We start from the raw sequence: 23,587 nt of genomic DNA, 5'->3' as shown, positions 1-23,587 counted from the left end.
TGCTCCGCCCACTCCTCCTCTCTACCTCCATCTGCCTGATGGATTGTGGAGGTCTGGATCGTGGTCCATGCCTACTACCAACTATTCAGGACGGTCTTTCTTTGGCTCGATCCCCGCCCGAGTCCATGTGTCCCTGAGCAAGGCAGCTACGGTGTATGATTGAAAGTCGCTTTGGATCAAAGCTTCAGCTAAATGTGATGTAATGTTCCTTCTGTCTTTTTGAAAGACAACGCACTTGAACATCTTTTTAATTTCTTTAAATTTCTTAAAAGAAATTAAAAGTGTTCAAGTGCGTTATGCGTTGTCTTTAAAAAACTTGAACACTTTTTAATTTCTTTATGTAAGAAATGAATTCCCTTTTTGTTCCTCTTTTATATATAGTCCTTGGCAATTCTCATTTCTGAGAATCACCTTCCCACCCACCCGTTTTGTGATCTCACAGCAGAGCCCACCCACCCCCTTCTCCAATTCAGCCACTTCCCTGGGTGGAGGGGGGTTTCTGTGAGATTCACAGACGTAACTTCTGCTGGAAGTCACTGCTAGTTACAGACTCTGGTTCGCTGCTCCGTGACGTCACTGCTCACGAGCGACGTCACAGCACAGAACCAGAGCGCTTACATGTCATGTGACAATGTTTCCATGGTGACTGTAACGGATCCCCGTATTTGAATCTGCGTGAGACTTACTGCTGGTGAACTTCTTTATTTTCTTTCTTTCGGCGAATACAATTGAACCAAAAATCTTTCTTAAATACCTCCTTGTCACCACCGTAAGAGCATTAGCCTCATACGGAACCATTCAAACTATTAAAACTGTATATGAAATGCGCATCTGTCCATAACATTTAGCCGTACCGTCAAGTTTATATTTTAACATAAAATAAAGGTGCGCTTCCTTTCAACATTTCAAAATAAAAGTCCGATTTAGCTCTAAGAGGAAGTAGATTAAAACATATACAAAATCATTAAAACAATACAATATAAAAAGGCATACATCAAAACCAATAAAGCAGATACAAAAGAAGGCAATCAACACGAAACAATACACCTTTTAAGGGTTATTTAAAGTGACAATAGCCGTTTCTCAATTCAAAGTACACTGAGTACAGACTCCAATTTTTCACTGTAAATTATTTTTTACAGTCAAACAAAATATGACAACCCTGCTTTTTCAGGGTTTGTGTGTATATAAATAAATATATATATAACATATTATAAGTAGCTCGCATGCTGAAAAAGTGTGCGCACCCCTGATCTACATAGTCCTTTCAACCCCATTTTAACAGACCTTGAGATTGCCTTCCATCAGCTGTGAATGCTAAAAGAGACTAATTTATTAACCAACCCTGTTCCCTCTGCAGCAGGACCGAGGAAGGCAAGTCGGCCTGCAAGAATGACTCTCTCTCTCTCTCTCTCTCTCTCTTAGATATAAATATATATATATATATAAATATGTATGTTATATAGATACATATATATTAGGGCTGTCAGCGCTAACGCGTTAATCTATTTTAACGCAATTAACGCAACTTTGTTTACTTCCGGTGTCGTTGAAGTTGTTGCACTCCTGTGAGTGTCAAGCCGCGGCAGTCCGCCTCCTTCCTCCCGTCTGCTCCTCGATATTCACAGAGAAGCAGAGGGCGACGTGTCGGTGACGCGGGGCGGAAGGTGCAGGGCAGACACGCCGGCATGGAGCTCTGCGGCCGCGAGACGGAGAGCCGAGAAGAGTGACCGACACGTGGAGACAGAATGACATGCTGCTGTAGAGACGATCAACAACAGACGTTTAGTTTAATAAAAGAACAAAGACGTCTTTAAGGAAAGAACCGTACATTACTTCTGCTGTAATCTGGCGCTATAGAGAACATTACAGGGGGGCGGGGCCTCACCCTGATAGAATGGTGGGGGAAACACTGGGATGTGTCACATGCAAAAGCCTTTAAAAGGTGAATTAAATTGTTTTGTAAAATCGAGAAAATGAGCCCAGCCTCCAGAGGGTTAACGTGACATAGTCAGTTTACCAAGGCCACTGGTTCTGCTGTTCAATGTTAAAGATGACAGGACCAATGGGGTCTCTAATACACCTTTGTTTACTAATCTGATGTTTCACTGAAGAAACAATTTATCATCCACAATATTAAATACCTCGCTGGCACTTTATAGGTAGGAGCCTCTTTGAAAACACAGCTCTGTGTGAAGTTTTGTCTTTAAAAAAAGAATACAATTAAACTAGTGTCTAAAATACACGCTGTCTGAAGGGATTAGTCGTTCATTTAGAAGATTTAGTCTTTAGAAGAAAAAAAACCTTTTAATCGCGATTAATGAATTTCAAAATGTGCGATTAATTAGTTACTTTTTTTAAATCGATTGACAGCCCTAATATTTACACATCTAAACTAAAGCTCACATGGGTTGCCTTTATTATAACACCAACATTATTCAAACAGCGTTTGTGGTTGCAGAGATGTACACCCTTTTTAGTTCGGGCATGTTATTTCGCAGAAACCTCAGAAAAACTGACGTTTTCAAAAGGTTAATGAAGCCAGATGAACAAAGCTAGGTCCCACGCTTGTGTGTCACTTCAGTCACATGACGGCACGGTGAACCCGAGGGAGACCGGCGCTAACCCTGTAACCTTATCGAGGTAGAAAAGACGCTGTCGTGTAATTTCATCTACTTTATAATGTCAAATTATCTAAAACATGCAAGTCAGAGCTCAAGGTTCGAGAATCTGGGTGACGGGCCTCAATTCAGGTTTGGACTTAGGGGGTCCACGACCCTGTGTTCAACCTGGTAGATCAGTCCCAGAATGAGGTAATTATGCCTGCATGTGATTGGACCACAAAGGCCGGGAATAATGAACTCCTCCTTGTTTGTTGTGTATAAAGCTTTTGGTAAAACGCATTATCGGCAGACTTTCTCAATTCGGCTCCCGAAAGTTTCCAGCCTTCCTACAGGCGCCTGTTCCTGACCTGTACTTGTTAACAATAAAACTGAATATTCTTATTAAGTGCTGTGTCACTCGAGATTCTTCTTCATCATCAATTTCTTCAAACCACCTCCGGTCGACGAGAAGATACGACAACGCCAACGCGGCGTCACGAGACACCGGAACTCTGGAGAGAGAGAAAAAAGAAACCTGCAATCGGTTCGGCCGAGTTGCAGCTAGTTACAGACACAGACGGACGAGTGGAATCCACTCATCAGAGATCTGGAATTGAAAAAAGAAAACCGGGACGAGGGGAACCTCCATTGTAGCGACAGGGACATGCCGTTGCAGACTTGTTTGACAGGATTCATGAAGCAGACAAAGGGAAGAACAACAGAATCCAAAGAAGTCTATTTATAGACACGAGTTCTGTGCTGCTCTTCTTTTGCCTCACCTACACCGTCTCAGCTCCCGCTCCACCAAACTCTCTCTACACTTGCACCATTAATTCTCCCAGCATGCTCTTGGCTATGTGGTGGATGGGGCGGGGGGCAGTGGGAGCACACACACACACACAGAGGAGAGAGAGAGAGAGAGAGCTCACAAATTGGGAAAAGCTGACATATTTTGCCCAAGGCTTTGTGTGTGTGTGTGTGTACAGCTTGGTCTGCAGACGAGGCGCGGCACCCAACTGACCCCCCCAAACCAGGATGGTCTGCCCGGTGTGCACGCAGCGGGAAGGCGGAGAGAAGAGGACGATCAGAGCGTAGAGCTCGGTGGAGAGGCCGACCATCACCAAGGTCGACTGAGGTCACATCTACCAACACGTCTAATAGGTCGAACACATTATTCTTTAAAAGCACATTTAAGTTTCCCACTATCAGAGGTGAGGAGCTGCAGCTCCAGCAGCACTTTTAAAAATAATCGAAAAAAATCGGTTGAAAGCTGGTCAACGCTGCACTAACTGAGCAAAATGATTACGGCTCGTATTACTTACCTTTAATGTTTTTTATTACTTACTTTTAAGAGTATTAATTAATGTACTGTAGCTTCACATTGTATGTATTTTGTGTTCTTCTTACCACATATATAGTCGTAGTGTCTTATCCTGTACTGTTTGTTATTGTTTTATATGTGTTCTTGTTTTATGTTTATTTATTTTATTATATTATATTTTATAAATATTATATTATATATATATATATTTTACTTTTATATATATTTTATATTATTATTTATTTTAATTATTTTATTTAATATATTATTTAATCTGCTACAGTGCATCAAATGGTGACATTTATGTTTGAACTGTACATGGTCATTTTTAGATAAAGATAATATTAATAATAATAATACTAATAATAAAAATTATTATTATTTAAAACCCAGTCATAAATATTGTCATTTGACCTCATTCATTGCTGGTGGGATACATCAGCTGACTAACGTTTCATAAAACCAGAACACTGAGACATTACGATCCGATTGGTTAATTGCATTTTGCATTTAAGGGAAGGTCGCGCAAATAGTAGGAGATATTTTTCACGCATTCCTCGCCGGTGAACGGAGAATAAAAAAAGAGAAGGAATAAATCAGTGATGAAACTCTCACACAACTAGTGAAGGATAATCCAAGTCTCATCTCTCCAGAGAGTATTGACCACACGACGGGATGAATGAGACTTGGATTACGCTGCACACTGAGTTGTGTGACGGTGTTTTGGTGCACGGTCTCTTGTTTCGCCATTTACTAAAATTCCTAAAGGTTCAAGAAAAAAAAATGAAAATTGTGTGAGCGTTGACACCAAAGAAACGAGTGCACGCTTCACCGTGTGAAGTTTTTAACCACTTTTAAATGACGTAGAGGAGACTGAAGTGTACAGAGGCCCCGTGGACTCACTCGGTGACGTGAGGTGGAGCTGCAGCATGCTGGGAGTTTTGCAGAAGTTATTAAACTCCCTCGATTCAAAGGAATCATAAACTGGATCGTTGCAAAGGGAATCGAATAAAACGTGCACTCATCCCAAGGTTTTTACGATTCCAGTTATCATAAAGAACAACTGGAGCTCCCGGTGTGATTTGAACCCAACAAAGTTTAAAGTGACAGACGCGTCAATTAAAGCACAGTCTGGACACGCCCACTAAAAGACGAGTTCTAATCAGGAGGCAAATGAAAACAGCTGTGTGGGCGGAGCCTGGCAGTAGCACACACATTAATGGACAAATAATAAAACTGGTCAAATATTGACCTGATGTTACAATTGGCTTCTGAGAACTTCCACTGCTACACCTTTAAAACAAAAATAATTCAAAAAACATCCACAAATATTATTTCTAATAAGAGATAATAGCATATTCTCTTCCTCACTGGTGAATTATTTTAACTGTCACCACATACAGTCGAATCGTTGCCATTGCTCGCACATTATTGCGCAACTTATGTGCACCTATTGCCTTTTTTGCGAACCCATTGGTGGAGGCAGAGCACTTAAACGTCTGCGTGAGCTCGGTGGAACGAGGCACACGGCAGGAAGCCGGAGTGCGTCTCACTTCCTCCCTCGGTCTGTTTAGTGGCGCAGTGGGGGGGAGGGGGCGATCGTCTCCTCGTCTGTTTATCAAAAACGACTTCAAGAGCCGTTCTGTTGGTATGGAGTGGGAAAGAAATCGGAATAATCTGAACCTTGTTTACTCCAAAAAAGCAGCAGTTGGCAAATGTGCGCGACCAATTAGACAAGTGCACTAACTAACTTTAGAATTGTGCACGTTTTTTTATTATATATACATATATATATTTTACTTCCTATATATAGATGTATATAGATGTATATACAGGACTGTCTCAGAAAATTAGAATATTGTGATAAAGTTCTTTATTTTCTGTAATGCAATTAAAAAAACAAAAATGTCATGCATTCTGGATTCATTACAAATCAACTGAAATATTGCAAGCCTTTTATTCTTTTAATATTGCTGATTATGGCTTACAGCTTAAGAAAACTCTAAAATCCTATCTCATAAAATTTTAATATTTCCTCAGACCAAGTAAAAAAAAAGATTTATAACAGCTGAGTGTTTGTCAAGGCTCAGGAAACCCTTGCAGGTGTTTCGAGTTAATTAGACAATTCAAGTGATTTGTTTAATACCCTACTAGTATACTTTTTCATGATATTCTAATATTTAGAGATAGGATATTTGAGTTTTCTTAAGCTGTAAACCATAATCAGCAATAAATCAGAATAAAAGGCTTGCAATATTTCAGTTGATTTGTAATGAATCCAGAATGCATGACATTTTTGTTTTTTTAATTGCATTACAGAAAATAAAGAACTTCATCACAATATTCTAATTTTCTGAGACAGTCCTGTATACATATATATGTATATATATGTACATATATATATATATATGTGGATATATATATACACATATATATAATGTATATATATATCTATATATAGATATATAGATCACTTCCTGTCTCGAGAGGTCATTTCCTGTCTGAGATATTGTTCTTTTGCAGCCACATTTCAATTCAGGCAACAACAACAAAAAAGCAGTATTTTTTACATACAAATTGATCAAGCTACCAAGTTGCTGTACAACTGTAGCTGGTCGCTGAGTTGACAGACAGTTTGTGGAGGAATGATTGGTTAATCAAGTGTGACACGAAAAGATTGTCAGAAACCGAGATGAGGAACCGAACGGCCTTCTGAGGAGCTTCCAGCCTGCAGGACGCACGATCCCAACGCTGAACAACTGCAGCAGCTTTGAAGCTCAGACATCTTCCATATTCTCTCTCAACCGTTGTCTCCCACACACACACACACACACAAACACACACACACACACACACACCACTTTCAAACGCTCACACTGAAGGACGAGGGAGCCGTCAGCGGATCGTTGATCTTGTACAATAATTGGATCACTCGTATCTTTAAAGAGCATTCATTCTGCAGCCAATAAACAGTGCGTTCAATATTTAACATTAACATCCATTCGTCCAATTTGGGAGTAAAATATTACAAAAGACGATGAACATTTTATCGGTAACGGGAAACACAATTTATTACCCATAATCATGAAGGGAAAATGTAGTAGATGCGTCACGGCTAATGCCTCTACAACGGGGCTATGAATAAGGTCAACGCAGTTATGAATTATTTGGTTATATTGAATTGCAGAAACATCGTGAAGTCACCGAATGCTCCTTAGTTTGACAAAAAGGACCAGCGTTAGCATTTAGCTCACAGCTACACGTTGAGCTAAATGCTAACGCTGACAATGCTAACCTGATGTTCAGCAGGTGTCGTGTTTACAATGGTCACCGTGTTAGTTTAACATCGCTGCGTGCTAATTGGCCCGATTACAAACACATTGCAGAGCTATGGGGAGGACCGGGGGGAGGAACCCGGAGAGAACCCAGAGGGAACCCAGAGAGAACTCAGAGAGAACCCAGAGGGAACTCAAAGGGAAACTAGAGAGAACCCGGAGAGAACCCAGAGGGAACCCAGAGAGAACCCAGAGAGAACCTGGAGGGAACCCAGAGAGAACCTGGAGAGAACCCAGAGGGAACCCAGAGAGAACCCAGTGAGAACCCAGAGGGAACCTAGAGAGAACCCATAGAGAACCTGGAGAGAACCCAGAGGGAACCTGGAGAGAACCCAGAGGGAACCCAGAGAGAACCCAGAGGGAACTCAGAGGGAACCTAGAGAGAACCCAAAGAGAACCTGGAGAGAACCCAGAGGGAACTCAGAGGGAACCCAGAGAGAACCTGGAGAGAACCCAGAGGGAACCCAGAGAGAACCCAGAGGGAACTCAAAGGGAAACTAGAGAGAACCCAGAGAGAACTCAGAGGGAAACTAGAGAGAACCCGGAGAGAACCCAGAGAAAACCCATAGAGAACCCGGAGAGAACCCAGAGGGAACCCAGAAGGAACTCAGAGAGAACCCATAGAGAACCTGGAGAGAACCCAGAAGGAACTCTGAGGGAACCCAGAGGGAACCTGGAGAGAACCCAGAGGGAACCCAGAGAGAACCCAGTGAGAACCCAGAGGGAACTCAGAGGGAACCTAGAGAGAACCCATAGAGAACCTGAAGAGAACCCAGAGGGAACTCAGAGGGAACCCAGAGAGAACCCAGACGGAACCTGGAGAGAACCCAGAGGGAACCCGGAGGGAACCCAGAGAGAACCCAGTGAGAACCCAGAGGGAACTCAGAGGGAACCCATAGAGAACCTGAAGAGAACCCAGAGGGAACTCAGAGGGAACCCAGAGAGAACCTGGAGAGAACCCAGAGAGAACCCAGAGGGAACCCGGAGGGAACCCACGCTGCCACGTAGAGAACGTGCAAACTCCACTCAGAAGGAACCAGTATATGGCATTCGGAGCATTAATTTATCTTTAAAAAAACACTTTTCGACACACACACACACACACACACACACACACACACACACACACACACACACACACACACACACACACACACACACACACACACACACACACACACACACACACACACACACACACACACACACACACACACACACACACACACACGGCACTGATCTGGCCAGGTAGCGGTTGCTTGTCGATTATAAGGGGTCAGCTGTAATACAAAATAGATTTTTTTAAATCTACATTAGCATCCCTTTGGGACCATAAACAGGAAACAGGAATGTGCCTCTGGACGGTTTATCACAATCACAATCAGAAACTTTTTTAATTGCCATATATTTACATAAACAAGGATTGTGTCATGGCGGGTGGTGCAACAATAGACATTGACATCAACAACAATAAACACAGTGCGATCATTAATAATATAAGTATAAGTATGAGGTAAAGTGCACAGACGGCAGGTTTCAGAAATTTAACAAGTGTACGCATATTGAAGAATACGGAGAATAAAGTGAAGAATTACGTGTATTTAAGTGTGTTTAAAAGAAGAAGGAGGGTGACCGGACGGAACTGTGACTCGCTACAGTCTCACTGTGAGAGGAAGTCTGAGCCCAAACTTACAGGTAGTTTTACTCTTTTTGTGATCACTTTTCTTTTCTTTTTTATTAGATGAGATGTTTAAACACAACTTGTTTTTTTAAACTTTGGTTTATTTGATAAGAGACAGTAAAAAACATTTCTGAAAATGTGCCAGCGTTATGAGCCAAGAGGCTATTTTTTTTATCAGTAGTCCCAAGAGGCAGGTAGTCATAAAACAAACCTAAAAAGATAAGATTACATAAACAAGGTTTATACAATATTTACGCTTAATAAGTTGTGTAGCCCTGTGTTTTATTTGTCGTCTTTTCCGCTTTGATATTTGAATTTGATGTCTGTCAAATTAAGATTATTTACAAATGTTCACAGACCTTTCCCACAATCTGATAGACATGAAATAAAAAGCTGATTTAAAAGGAAACGGCATCATTTACATTTTATTGTTAGAATTTCTTTCTAAAAGTCCCTTCGGACTGATGAGTCGGCAATAAAGGAAACGAAGATCTGATGGAACAATAAGAGACGCTGTGAATGATATCTGTTCAAATGATAACTGGAGGGCTTCATCCAGAGCAGCCGTGCTGAGTGAATAAGTGGAATACATATATAGACGGATCTGTCTGAGTGTAGGAGGCTCTGTGGAGGAGACAGGCGGAGAAATATTGACTGAGCTAGAGTGGAGAGTGTGTCTTCTGGGGAACGGAGAATATGTGTAGGCGTGGGGGGTGGGGGGGGGGGGTGTTTGTGCGCTCGATATCACGCTCTGTCAAAAGCTGTAATATCTCTTCCCTTTCGTTAGTTGCTACACGAATAGACTTTGACAGCAATCAGGAGCCGTCCGGCTGATGAGAAGAGAAGTGCCTCGGCGTCAAAAGGAAACGTCACGGGGCGAGACACGTCTGTGCCGTGTGAAATCGGAGGAAATGATAATATTATTAATAGTAATAATATCCTGAATCTGTATAAGAAATATACAGGGTTCATACACATGTTGACCAAAGGGTTTCCAGGACTTTAAACCAAATTCCCATAACCAAACATTTTGTGAAATCTGGGCGTCTACACGAGTTTATACCTTTAAAATGACACAAATGAATGAGAGACAATAGTTTGATTAAAAGAAATAATCAGTTATCATTTCCTTCATCCACCATGAAGAACTGACCACTAGTTCCGCTTTAGACTTGTTGGGGACGTCCCACAAACATCGGAACATCTAACGCCCTCGTGTTTGGATTCATAACATTAATATCATATATATATATATATATATATACACTACCGTTCAAAAGTTTGGGGTCATCAAGACAATTTCGTGTCTTCCATGAAAACTCACTTTTATTTATCAAATGAATTGAAAATTGAATAGAAAATATAGTCAAGACATTGACAAGGTTAGAAATAATGATTAATATTTGAAGTATTAATTTTGTTCTTCAAACTTCAAGCTCAAAGGAAGGCCAGTTGTATAGCTTATATCACCAGCATAACTGTTTTCAGCTGTGCTAACATAATTGCACAGGGGTTTTCTAATCAGATATTAGTCTTCTAAGGCGATTAGCAAACACAATGTACCATTAGAACACTGGAGTGATCGTTGATGGAGATGGGCCTCTAGACACCTATGGAGATATTTCATTAGAAACCAGACACTTCCACCTTGAATAGTCATTTACCACATTAACAATGTATAGTGTGTATTTTTGATTAATGTTATCTTTATTGAAAACACAGTGCTTTTCTTTGAAAAATAAAGACATTTCTAAGTGACCCCAAACTTTTGAACGGTAGTGTATATATATATTTATATATATATTTATGCATAACATCACCCATCACTCAAAATTCATGCTGCAAACGCGCATATTGTTCCATCAGATCTTTGGTTCCCGAGGTATTTATTGCCGACTCATCAGTCTGAAGGGAGTTTCTACCAAAGAAAATCTACCCAAAAAATGGAAATGATGCTGTTTCCTTTTAAATCAGCTTTTTATTTCATGTCTATCAGATTGTGGGAAAATTCTGTGAACATTTGTATATAATCTTAATTTGACAGACATCAAATTCAAAAATCAAAGCGGAAAAGACGACGAATAAAAAACACAGGGCTACACAACTTATTAATCGTTTGTACAGCCATTGAAAAGCGTAAATAGTGTATAAACCTTGTTTATGTAATCTTATCTTTTTAGGTTTGTTTTATGACTATCTGCCTCGCGGGACTAGAGATAAAAAAAAAATAGCATCTTGGCTGATAACTTTGGCACATTTACAGAAATGTTTTGCCTTATCAAATAAACCAAAGTAAAAAAAAAAAGTTGTGTTTTACATCTTATGGCATGAAAAAATATGCACCTTAATTATTTTCTTTAAGATGCTCAGAATGCATCCGCAGCGTGGGGACTAGAGGACCAGGACGGTTTCATTCTTCATAAATATTTACTGGGGAGGCGCCCAATGGAGGAAGTGAGCATTATTATGATCTTTTCTTTGTTTGTGTGTTTTTTTTTTTCTTCCTTACCGGAGTTCACGGTGCCGTCTCTGTTGATGGAGGCCAGGACTCGGGGAAGTGGACCCGCAGCTTTCTGCTGGACCTTGTCGCCGGTCAGCAGTTTGAGCTGCTGCGACGTGACTGGTGGAAAGCGGTAGAACTGGAAGGTGAAGTAGATGTTTTTGGGCCAATCGGGGCCGCCGACCGCCGCCGGTGTTCTGGCAGAAGACAGAAGGGACATAAGAGAGATCGCTCGGGCTGCAGTGTTTTTAAAAGAAATACAGCAATGCTGCAAGACATTAACAGGTGGATTGATTCACGACCCCGAATGTGATCAATTTAACACCAATTGTGATTTTTTTGTTTTTACGAAATCGATGTTGGGAGTAGAGTGGTATGCATATTTTACAAAAATACAAAATTGATGTTTAGAAATGTCATTTAGAAACCGGAAGGGTACATCATGATTCAGCTTTTGATTTACCTCGGACAATTTCAGGGGGGAAAGAAATCAAATATGCACGTGGTGCACATCCTCCCAGAGACCGATAACTCAGCTTTACAGCTACTTAAAAGTTTTAAAAAGGCAATAATAAAAGTGAGTATTAGAACTTCAGGTGGTAAAACAATAAAAAAATTGGCTTCAAATAAGACTGCTGATGGATTGGGTACTAACACTCTCCTTATACTTCTGATTCATCATAAGTGGATAGCTTGGCTCCTTCTTAAAACTGAAGGAAGCATGAACACTAGTCATTAGATCTGTGCTAGACAGGAAGTTGTATTCTGCGGATGCAACGGAAACCATTGTGTACAGTAGTGTGTGTTTACTAGGACTCCTATGGAGAGAACTAAAGTATTTCTGACTAACAGAACCTCCTGGTGTTTTGTATTCCTTTTTCACACACACACCACCCTCTGAGTGCGATTTCACAGACACACACACGAGTCCCCATAGGTCTGTGTGCAGTCAGGTCCCCACCGACATAGAAGTTCAAGAGCACACACACACACACAGGAGTCCCCATAGGTCTGCGTGCAGTCAGGTCCCCACCAACATAGACGTTCAAGAGCACAGACGCACACACACACACACACACACTTGAAACTGCTGATGGCCCCCCAAAAAAGAGTCCCGGTGAGCCTTGCAAGCACTCCATTTAGAGACGGCCATATTAAATGAGGAGCGGGGTTTTTAGGATGAGCCTCTGTTTCCGTTTCCGTGTGATGAGCAGATTAGCAATCAGTCATCTGGTATTCAATAACGAGGAGAGGAGGAGAAGAAAAAAGGGATGCTTGTAAACAAGCGGGGGAAGTGCGGCGAGACCCCCCACGTTCACGGAAGGGCCTGAAATATCGAGGCTGTGTGTGTGTGTGTGTGTGTGTGTGTGTGTGTGTGTGTGTGTGTGTGTGTGTGTGTGTGTGTGTGTGTATGTATGTCAATCACTGGCGGTGGATTTCCGCTGTTAGCGAAGCCGCCCGAGCTCCATCTTCACAGAAGAGCCGGCATTAATATAAATTCTGTAAATAGACAATATTGATAATGATGGCGCCGGGTGTGAGAGCGAGACAATCACACCACCACCTATGCAGAGAGGGTCCCCGCTGCCTCCGCCTAACTCCCCGGCTAACGGTTTGTCAGACTTATGAGGCAACCCCCTCGACCGGCTCCTCAGATGTACACATGTTCATTTCCGTGGGTTCAGGTTCGCTCTTCGCCTTCAGGTGGCCTTGAATACAAAATTTAAAACCGGAAGAATCCAATAAGCTTTTGTTGCATTCACAACAAACAAATTAAAGCAAAAATCCACACTTTCGGATGTTAAAATATCTGCTTTGTCTGACTGTCTCCGGCTGATAATATAAGACGGTGTTTTAACGTAGCCGGGGGCTTTACATATTTGCTGCTGTAATCTTACAATATAACTAGTTTTCACAAGCAAACATCCTTTCTGCCCACAGAAAGGCCCGTGATGAGTAAACAGGGCGATGCGGTGCTGAGGAAACCGTCTCTGCTCTTTTTAGTGATGTCACAATGTCCTTTAAGTTCTTCTTTACTTGTATTTATTCATTCATTTCGATATTTTTGCTGTGTTCTATAAAGCGAGGTTTCACACATTTCTGTGCATCTATTTTGTGAATGTCAAAATACAAATCAGCATTATGGGACAGAAGATGTCGTATGTGGACGGATTGTAAAGCCCTCTGAGGCAAATTCATAATTTGTGATATTGGGGTATATAAAATAAACTGAATTGAAATTGAATTATCTGAACAAAAGGAAGGAAAAAAAACAATTGAATTAACAAGTCTTAAAAAAACAAAGTAACGTCGCCTTTTGTTAGATTAAAAAAAAAATCCCATTATTTGACAATCAAACTCTAAAAAAGACAAACGACGCCCGTCGCCGCTCCGACATGATGAGCTATTACAGCGAGATTATTTTTCCCAAGTGTTGCCAGATGGTTAGAGGAGAACAAAATGAAAGAACGCATTACAACAAATAAAATGACATGTTTTTAAACTACTTCCTTTTTTTTCATTTTCAAGTGTTTCCGAGTCGGGAGTATCTGATGTCGCCTGTCCGACTTCACACAAAAAAAAAAGTCGAGCCTCCGGCGGGGGCTGATGATAGGATGGAACGACACGAGGAGAGGTGTGTGTTCTGTCCCCCCCCCCCCATCGCTGTCAGCCCCTGACAGAGGGGACACTGGCTCCGGGGTTCCCGTGACGGGGCGCTGACAGGCGCGATTCAACCGGCGCTGACGGGAAATGTGTTCATGCCTTTTTTTTTTTCTCCCTCTGAAAGCGTACGCCTGCTGTCTGAGGAGGTGTACTCGACATGTGTGTGTGTGTGTGTGTGTGTGTGGGTGGACGGCGGCGGGCAGGACTTCATGTCTGCGTGGTTTAAGTGCTTTGATGTTGTTCAACACAAAAAATAAAAGAGAAGAGAAAAAAAAAGGACATCTCAAGGCAGGCGGGGTGTCGTAGAGTTACTATCTACTCCTTTCAGTCGCGTTCACACCGAATATTCGCAAGACTTTACTGACCATTCACGCCTTAGAGGGGGCGGGGCTTATCTCTAATTTACTCCGTGGAAACAGTTATCATTTCCTTCATCCACCACGGAGGAACTAACCACTAGTTCTGCTTCATACTTGTTAAGGACGTCCCACACACGTCGGAACATCTAACGCCCTCGTGTTTGGATCATAACATTAATAATATATATATTTATATATATAAATAACGTCTATCGCAGCCACTCGCGTCTGTTCGTTGACTTTGCTTATGGGATCTACTCGCGGAATGGACAGTGAAATGACACAACTGACATTTCTGAAAACTGACTTGTTGTCTTCGCGTAAACATTTGAAAAGTATAGAATCACAACCGAATCTACCGCGGATACAAATCTATACCGACCTCTATGAAAGCGCTGAGTCGTCACACCGCCGGGCCTCACCTGGTAAACGCCAGGAACTGGAACACCAGCAGGTCGCCGCGGAGAGGGGCGGCGTCTTCGCGGTGAGGGTCAAAGGTCACGGGCTCCGTGGGGTCCAGGACCTCCGCCGCCTGCCCGTCGCCGTCCACGATGTCGGGGAAGCCGGCGGAGTAGAGGTGGGCCAGCGAGCTCCTGGAGCTGGCGGAGCAGGAGCTGGAGGAGGAGGAGGAGGAGGAGGAGGAGGAGGAGGAGGAGGAGGAGGATGTTAACTTAGCAGGAAGGACAAGGGGGCAAAACAATCCCGAGCGCACATCCATCGATCGCCGAGAAATTCCAGGACTTTTCCAGGTTTTTCATGACTGTACGAACCCTGATCTTCACTCCAGATGTTTACCGCTTTGTGACTCCAGATGTTTACCTTTTTTTGGGAGGAGGGGGGGGGCAGACTTCACAACATAAATCAGAAACAATTATCAGGCAGCACGAGGAGAGAGAGAGAGAGAGAGAGAGAGAGCGGGGGAGAGAGAGAGATGGAGAAAGGGAGAGGGAGAGAGAGAGATGGAGAAAGGGAGAGAGGGAGGGAGAGATAGAGGGGGAGAGGGAGGGAGGGAGAAAGGGAGAGGGAGCGATGGAGGGAGAGAGAGAGGGGGGAGAGGGAGAAAGGGAGAGAGAGCGATGGAGGGAGAGAGAGAGAGAGGGAAAAAGGGAGAGAGGGAGGGAGAGAGAGAGAGACAGAGAGAGAGGGGGGGGAGAGAAAGAGAGAAAGAGGGAGCAAGGAAGAGGGAGAGAGGGAAAGAGAGAGGGAGGGAGAGAGAGAGAGGGAGAGGGAGGGAGAAAGGGAGTGAGGGAGGGAGAGAGAGAGAGGGAAAGAGAGAGGGAGAGAGAGGGAGGGAGGGAGAGAGGGAGAGAGAGAAAGGGAGAAAGGGAGAGAGAGAGAGAGAGAGAGAGGAGGGAGAGAGAGAGGGAGAGAGAGAAAGGGAGAGGGAGAGGTAGAGAGAGAGAGAGAGGAGAGAGAGAGAGGGAGAGAGAGAGAGAGGGCGGGTGCCAAAGAGCTCCCTCAGGGTGTCAGTTCATAATTGGCCCTTAGCTCTCATCTCATTGGCCACCTGCTTTGGTAACATTCATAACTTCTACTCTCCGGCTACGGTCACCGCGGCGACACAGATGGCCGGCGAACGTGCAAGCGCGGGGAAATGAGCGATGGTGTTCGGGGCTCGTCGCGGTCCAGGTCGGTAAACGGCCATCGCGCTTCGTGGCGGAGCGACGCCGCCATCGGAATAATTAAGGTCGACAACCGGAGAAGAAGAGCGACGACCGGTTCCTTTGTTTCTCTTTCCCTCTGCGGCGGTTTTCAATTTCATGCTTTTCAAAGTCGGATCTCAAATTAAACCACGTGGATTAAAATATACACGCCGTCGTTCTTTGGGGCTCGATCGGATACGCTCGGCAGCTCCAATTAAACTTCTTAAGGCTACGTTGTTCTTTCTTAGAGAAGTGGGTCAATGTTTTGATCGCCGTGCATTTATTTATTGATATATTTATTTATTTGTATGCATGTTACTCGCATAACACAAAAAGTATGAAACCGAATCGCATGAAATCTGGTGGGATGATTGCTTATTATCCGGGGACCATTTGATTAAATTTTGGGATCAATCGGGTCAAAGGTCAAGGTCATGAAAAGGTCAAATTCTTCTTTTTACCATAGCACGGTCAATGTTTATCCAATTGGCATGCAGCTAATGCCAAAATGTTCTAGTTTTGTATTCAATTTGTATTCGGTTTGGATGTATGCATGTTTCCACATCTTAATTCCTACTGACTATAAATGTGCTTTAAGTTGCTGTTATTGTGGTTTGTTCATTGTATCTTTGTATATAGTCATATATAGGTCATGATCTCTATACCCAAACTTCTTGTGGGTGGTGTTACTCTTCATCCCTATGTGTGTTTGCACAATCAATAACAAAAGATTCATGCGACAGCATCCCCTGTTGAACAAGACGAATCTAGTTTAGAAGTAAACACCAGAAACTGCGGTAAAAACTTGATGATAGAAAATACAACAGGGAAGAAAAAAAATGTAATTTCATATATCTGAAATAAACCAGATTTTTTTTTACACCAATTCAATTCTAATCCAGTGTTGTTGTTTTTTTGTTGAAGGCGACACATCATCTGTCGTTTAACTGGCCGGTGCGTACACAGACACACAGCTGGCCTCGTTATTGCCGGTTAATGTCAGCCGGCCGATGACCTCCAACACACGTGGAGAGAGATTCTGCTCACTTTTCACGACAGGGTCAGGGATAACTTTGGGTTTCCAAGAGCAGAACGGTCCCCCGTACCGGGTTGAGTGAACTAACCGTAACTTGATTTGGATCACGCCGACTCTGAACTCGTCATACTCTGTCATATTCATTGAATGTGGTTATGTAACTCTGTAATGCTTCATTCTGGTCACATGACGTCTATTATTCTGTCCATTCTGGAGAGGGATCCTCCTCTGTTGCTCTCCTGACGTTAGGTAGGTAGGTAGTTAGGTAGGTAGGTAGGTAGATAGGAAGGTAGGTAGGTAGGTAGGAAGGTATGTATCTATTATTCTGTCCATCCTGGAGAGGGATCCTCCTCGGTTGCTCTCCTGAAGGAAGGTAGGTAGGTAAGTAGTTAGTTAGGTAGGTTGGTAGGTAGGTAGGAAGGTAGGTAGGTAGTAAGGAAGGTAGGTAGGTAGGTAGGTAGGTAGGTAGGTAGGTAGGTAGGTAGGTAGGCAGGTAGGTAGGCAGGTAGGCAGGTAGGTAGGTAGGTAGGCAGGTAGGTAGGTAGGTGGGCAGGTGGGTAGGTAGGCAGGTAGGTAGGTAGGTGGCAGGTGGGTAGGTAGGCAGGTAGGTAGGAAGGTAGGTAGGTAGTAAGGAAGGTAGGTAGGTAGGTAGGAAGGTAGGTATCTATTGTTCTGTCCATCCTGGAGAGGGATCCTCCTGTTGCTCTCCTGAAGGTTTCTTCACTTCTTTCCCCGTGAAAGATTTGTTGTTTCTATTCCCGATGTGAGGTCAAAGGTCAGGGGTGTCATATGTGTACAGACTGTAAAGCCCTCTAAGGGGAAAATTAATAATTTGTGATATTGGGCTGTACAAAATAAACTGAATTGAATTGAAGCACATGGAGAGAGCATGAAAAGGGAAATCAGGTCCAGCATGTGTTATGAAGGCTGCTGTGTGTAATAAGATCAAATAAAAGCCTCCGTTTATTTGTTTGGCTTTCCTCTTTCTTTACTTTTTGACTCTTACCATACAACCATCACTGTTAAAATGACACACAAGTCAAGATACTTTGGGATCTTCCACTTGGCTTTTAAAGCAATTGTATTTGTTCACGACAAAAGCTGTCGTAGAGGCGTTTCTTCTTCTCGAGTGTAAACCCCTCCCGTGCCTGAAGAAGAGAAGGAGGCTCACCTGGGCATGCTCACCCCCAGGGTGATGACGGGGGCGTGCACGGGGGTGAAGGGCAGCTCCTGCAGCTGGTCTCCTTCGTCCTGGGACGCGTCCCCTTCCCGCTGAGGTTCCATCTCCAGGTGGGCGATGCTGCCGACCCCCGAGCAGGCCTGGACCGAAGGGGGTCGGACACAGACACAGCAGGTGAGGCTAAAAATGGCCAAAGATCGTTGAAATCTAATAATAAAAAATGCCAGATAAGCTCATGAGATAACGTGAAACGACTGCACTCAAAGGAGGGGTCACACACATGCTGACCGATGGGGTTCCAGGTAATTTCCAGGACTTTAAACCAAATTTCCATGAGCAAAAATTTTGTGAAATCTCGGTGTAGACATGAAAAAGTGAGAAAATTTCGTATTTAAACTAACAATGAGATTTCCAAAGCATACAGTATATAACCTTACATGAAACAAATGAATGAGAGATAATAGTTTGATTAAAAGAATAAACATTTATATATTTTCAATTAAGGTGCGTTCACAGGCTTATATTTTGAGCGCCATTCTTTTAAAAGCGAATTAATTATTAAAAACTCAGCATAAATGCACATATATAACAAATTTCCAAGACTTTTCCAAAACATTTGGGATTTAAAATTTTTTTTCCCATGACTTTTCCAGACCTGGAAATAACCATTTACAAATTCCATGACTTTTCCAGGTTTTCCATGACCGTACGAACCCTGAGAGAGGAATCCCCCCAAAAAAGACTTCACTATTTGGCAGCCGGATGCACGGAAATATCATGCAGCAGAACTAATGGGGGAGTTGACATGAACTGATCCTGGATATGACCTCAAACTCTGGCTGCTCTCATCCCCACGCTTACAACAGCGTTATAACACACACACAGAGGTCAACATGTGTTCTACGTCCTTGTGAATGCCTGCATCAAAGAGCCGATTCCATCAATGTACACAACCTGCTTCCCCTCAGCGGTCCACTTACCGTCGCAGCGTCATCGCAATTACCGCGACGCGAGTCGCCGTTTTAAAGCTGCGGGAGGCGACGTTTCCGGATTATAATTCACAGTATAAATCAACATGTTCTGAATTTTAGAAAACGGTGCTTCCGCTATTCTTTAAATGGACGTGGGGGAAAAAAACGTGAGAGCCGCCTTTCCAATTATGAAATCATGAATTCTCCTCTCTACCTCCATCTGCCTGGTGGATCGTGGAGGTCTCCATCGTGGAATATGCCGACTACCAACTATTCATACACTCTGTCATTTTCATTGAATGTGTTTAAACTCTAAATCTGTCCTTCTGGTCACATGACATCTATTGCACCTGTCCATCCTGGAGAGGGATCCTCCTCTGTTGCTCTCCCGAAGGTTTCTTCCCATTTTTATTTGTAATTTGTGAAAATGGGCTACACAAATAAACTGAATTGAATGAACTCCAGTATGTTGGTTTTGATGCAACTCTCTGTGAGGTGCTTTTTGTGTTCCACTGGATGGTATCTCCATTTGTGTCCCTCGTGTTCTGCAAAGACCTCGATGACACACCCATTTGTTAAAAATGCTCTATAAATAAACTCGACGTGAGGACAATGCATCGCCGAGAGAACGTGGTGCGGCGTGCCAATGCAATTTATCTGGCTGTGGAAGGAGTGGGATGGATTGTAAAGCGATGAGTCAGCTCCGATATTGCAATCTGAAGAACAAAAAATATATATTTTTTAAAAAGGTATGCAACTCCAACTCAGCCTTTTGTGAAAGAATACAAATGGCTCAGTGTTCTGCTGTTTGTATTCTGTATAATGGTGTTAGCAATGTAGAAAACACCAAAACGGTGTTAATCCATCTCTCAGTACTTTTCTTCTATTTCCGTCTCACACACACATGAGCGTAAATATTATTTGAGAGATGTTTGTAAGTTTACTGGACAAAAGGCTAAAAAATGGATTAAAGGAAGATATATTTATATTGCAAGAGTCCAATTATGGAACAACGTTAAAATGGATATAAAAATGATCAACTCATTTTTGGTTTTCAAAAGGATTATTTATAAAAAACATTTTGGAGGGTTATAAGTGTGATTAAAACGTACGTATATGGAAGATATATATATATATATAAATATATATATAATCTTTTATTTTCTTTATTATTTTTCTTTATTTTATATACATTTTCTGATTTTTTTATTACAATAATTTAGGATAGGAATATATAAGAATGTTTTGCTTCTACCAGCTTTTCAGTTTTTCTGTTTTGTATATTATATAGAATAATATTGTATTGCATTGCAATGATTGACTGAATAAAATACACAACAACAACAACAACAAAGCCCATTAGTTCCTTGAGAATTAAAAAGTGAGTCAGAAATGCTTAATTTTATATACAAGAAAATACTATTTCACCCGTCTTGCCGTCTCTAGCTACGTTCATTTACTCCGAATCTCTCTAAAAAACTATTCTGCATTCAGCGGCAACGATACAGTTCGGGTATTGGACGCACACTGGTTTCGGTTTGTAGTTTTTTGAGCAGCCTTTTGAGGAATGCAGGTAAAACATTGGCTGAAATGGGATGTCAGAATCTACCATCCATCATCTGACTCGAGCTTTGATTTAGTTTGTTCCTAAAAGCTTGCGAACTGTCTTCTTGTGAAGCGATACGGTCGTACACATCGTCCCTCAAGTCCAACTCCAGTCTCGCATCTCAAGTTGCTGATCGGACAGAAAAAGGAAGTCTCGGCCCAGATGTCGTCCGGCGACACCGGAAACCCGACGAATATATCCTCGCAGCCCCAGAGACCGACAGCCAATGGGATCCGAGATTTACTCACTCCAAACCAACCGAACTAATGATTTTAATTTCCTGAGCACTTGATTCTAACCACAAGTACTTTGTTCACTAATTTGTGAATCGGAACAGAAAGACTGAAACTACTAACGGCAACATGAGTTAAAAAATCTGTTTACATGTGTGTGTGTGTGTGTGTGTGCGTGTGTGTGTGTGTGTGAATACATCTCCGGTTCCCTTTCGCTTGTCTATATTCCCTCAGTGTGGGTGTGCGTGTATGTCTGTGTGTGTGTGTGTGTGTGTGTGTGTGTGTTAGTTTCTGTGTCTGCGTGCCATAAAGGAATGTGCACCATGTGTGTGTGTGTGTGCGTGTAATTACATCTCCGACTCCCTTTCGCGTGTCTATTTTCCCTCAGTGTGTCTGTATGTGTGTGTGGTTGTGTGTGTGTGTGTGTGTGGGGGGGGGGGGGTATAAATGCATCTGACTCTTTTGTGTGTCTATTTTCCTTCAGTGTGTGTGTCTGTGTGTGCGTGTCTGGTTGTGTGTGTATGGGTTTCTGCGTGCCATAAAGGAATGTGCACCTTGTGTGTGTGTGGGTGTGTGTGTATAAATGCATGTCCGACTCCCTTTCGCTTGTGTATTTTCCCTCAGTGGGTGTGTGCTTGTGTGCGTCTGTGTGTGTGTGTCTGTGTGCCATAAAAGAATGTGCACCTTGTGTCTGTGTGTAAATGCATCTCCAACTCCCTTTCTCTTGTGTATTTCCCCTCACAGTGTGTGTGTGCGCGCACAAGGCCACGTGTGTGTGTGTGTGTGTGTGTGTGTGTGTGTGGCGTACGGGGGTGGGAATCTTACGACATGTGACAGCTGGTGGGCCGACGCCAACAGGGACGGATGGAGCAGAGAAGGAGACGACTGTTGCCACGGCAACGCCGAGCTTGAGTGGCTGATCGTCGGGTAGCGTGAAGTCGCCGCGAGCTGAGACAGCGAGAGCTGCGGGGAGAACAATGCAGCGCAGCCGCCGTTATGACGGTGAACACGGTCAGAACTCTACAGACACACGGCTCCTCCTCCTCCTCCTCCTCCTCCTCACCCAAAAACCCCGAAACCCCGTCACCACCCGGCAGCAAATGTGCGACTATGAAAGAGCGTACGCCGGCTAATATTTTGATTTTCTGAAGCATATATTCATAATTAAACCTCGGCGTGGATGCAGCGATGAGGAGAACACGTTTACAGGACTTCTCCAAAAAAAAAGAGGATTTTATTTTGGAAACTTTTAGTTAGTTTTGGAATATTTTGGAATTTTTTTTGCACCACTGCTTCCATCATGGAGCCTCTCTTCTTAACTGAAACACGCTGCTCTCATTAGTTCTCCTCCTCCTCCTCTTCCTTCTCCTCCTACTCCCACTCCTCCCCCTCCTGCTCCTCATGATTCCTTTTCTTTCTCCTCTTCTTCTCCTCTTCGACTCCGCCCACTCCTCCTCCCCACCGCCATCTGCCTGATGGATCGTGGAGGTCTCCATCGTGGAATATGCCTACTATGAACTATTCATACACTCTGTCACATTCATTGAATGTATTTTAACTCTAAATCTGTCCTTCTGTACACATTACATCTATTGCATCTGTCCATCCTGGAGAGGGATCCTCCTCTGTTGCTCTCCTGCAGGTTTCTTCCCCTTTTCCCCCTGAAGGGTTATTTGGGAGTTTTTCCTGGTCCGATGCGAGGTTTTGGGGCAGGGATGTCTATGTGTACAGATTGTAAAGCACTCCGAGACAAATTTGTAATTTGTGAAATTGGGCTATACAAATAAACTGAATTGAATTGAATTCTGCCTCCTCCCCCTCCTCCTCTTCCTCCCCCCCCCTTCGTCATCCAGCTCATCTTCCTCTTCTTACTCCTTATCCTCCTCCCTCTCTTCTTTCTGCTCCTCCTCTTCCTCCTGCTCCTCTTCCTCTCCTCGTCCTCCTGCTCCTCATCTTCCTCTTTTTCCTCCTTCCCCTCCTCCTCTTCCTGCTCCTTATCTTCCTCTTCTATCTCCTCCTCTTCCCCCCTCTTCCTACTCCTCTTCCTCATCCACACCTTCTTCCTCCTGCTCCTCCTCTTCCTCCTCCCCTTCTTCTTCCTTCTGCTCCTCATTTTCCTCTTCCCTCTCCTCTACCTTCTGCTCCTCATCATCCTCCTCCTTTTAATCTTCCTCCTCCCTCTCCTCTACCTTCTGCTCCTCCTCTTCCTCCTGTGATCTGGTAGATTTAGTACCTCCTGGATCTGCTATACCTGTGAGGACATTGCATTGAGGATTGCATTGACATGGATACCCCTCGGGCTCTGAAGTAACCCCCCCCCATGCAGACTCAACGTCTTGACGCAACACTCGATGCCCGGAGCGGAGCGAAAGACGTCTGACCTGATGAGGTCACCTGGATATGGAGGCATTGGTTACGGTGGTATCCATGGAAATTGGAGTACACCTGTTCCTAG

At 43.2% G+C, this 23,587-nt stretch overlaps 1 protein-coding gene across 2 annotated transcripts in view; it reads right to left on the bottom strand.

The window, feature by feature from the left end:
- The window catches only part of nphp4 (nephronophthisis 4), a 179,687-nt gene that overhangs the window by 44,923 nt on the left and 111,177 nt on the right, over positions 1–23,587 (bottom strand). Inside the window, exons 12-15 of one of the 2 annotated variants that reach the window (XM_056424207.1) lie at positions 21,958–22,095; positions 18,314–18,462; positions 14,886–15,077; positions 11,450–11,637 (exon numbers count right to left, since the gene is read on the bottom strand). In XM_056424207.1, coding sequence (XP_056280182.1) covers positions 11,450–11,637; positions 14,886–15,077; positions 18,314–18,462; positions 21,958–22,095 — 667 coding nt within the window. The remainder of the gene's footprint in view (positions 1–11,449; positions 11,638–14,885; positions 15,078–18,313; positions 18,463–21,957; positions 22,096–23,587) is intronic. The other variant, XM_056424208.1, reaches the window with a different exon arrangement.

Source organism: Pseudoliparis swirei, chromosome 9 (assembly GCF_029220125.1).
Source record: "Pseudoliparis swirei isolate HS2019 ecotype Mariana Trench chromosome 9, NWPU_hadal_v1, whole genome shotgun sequence".
Classification (NCBI taxonomy): domain Eukaryota; kingdom Metazoa; phylum Chordata; class Actinopteri; order Perciformes; family Liparidae; genus Pseudoliparis; species Pseudoliparis swirei.
Note: the sequence above shows the minus strand (reverse complement) of the source record. Positions and strands in the feature narration are given on the sequence as shown.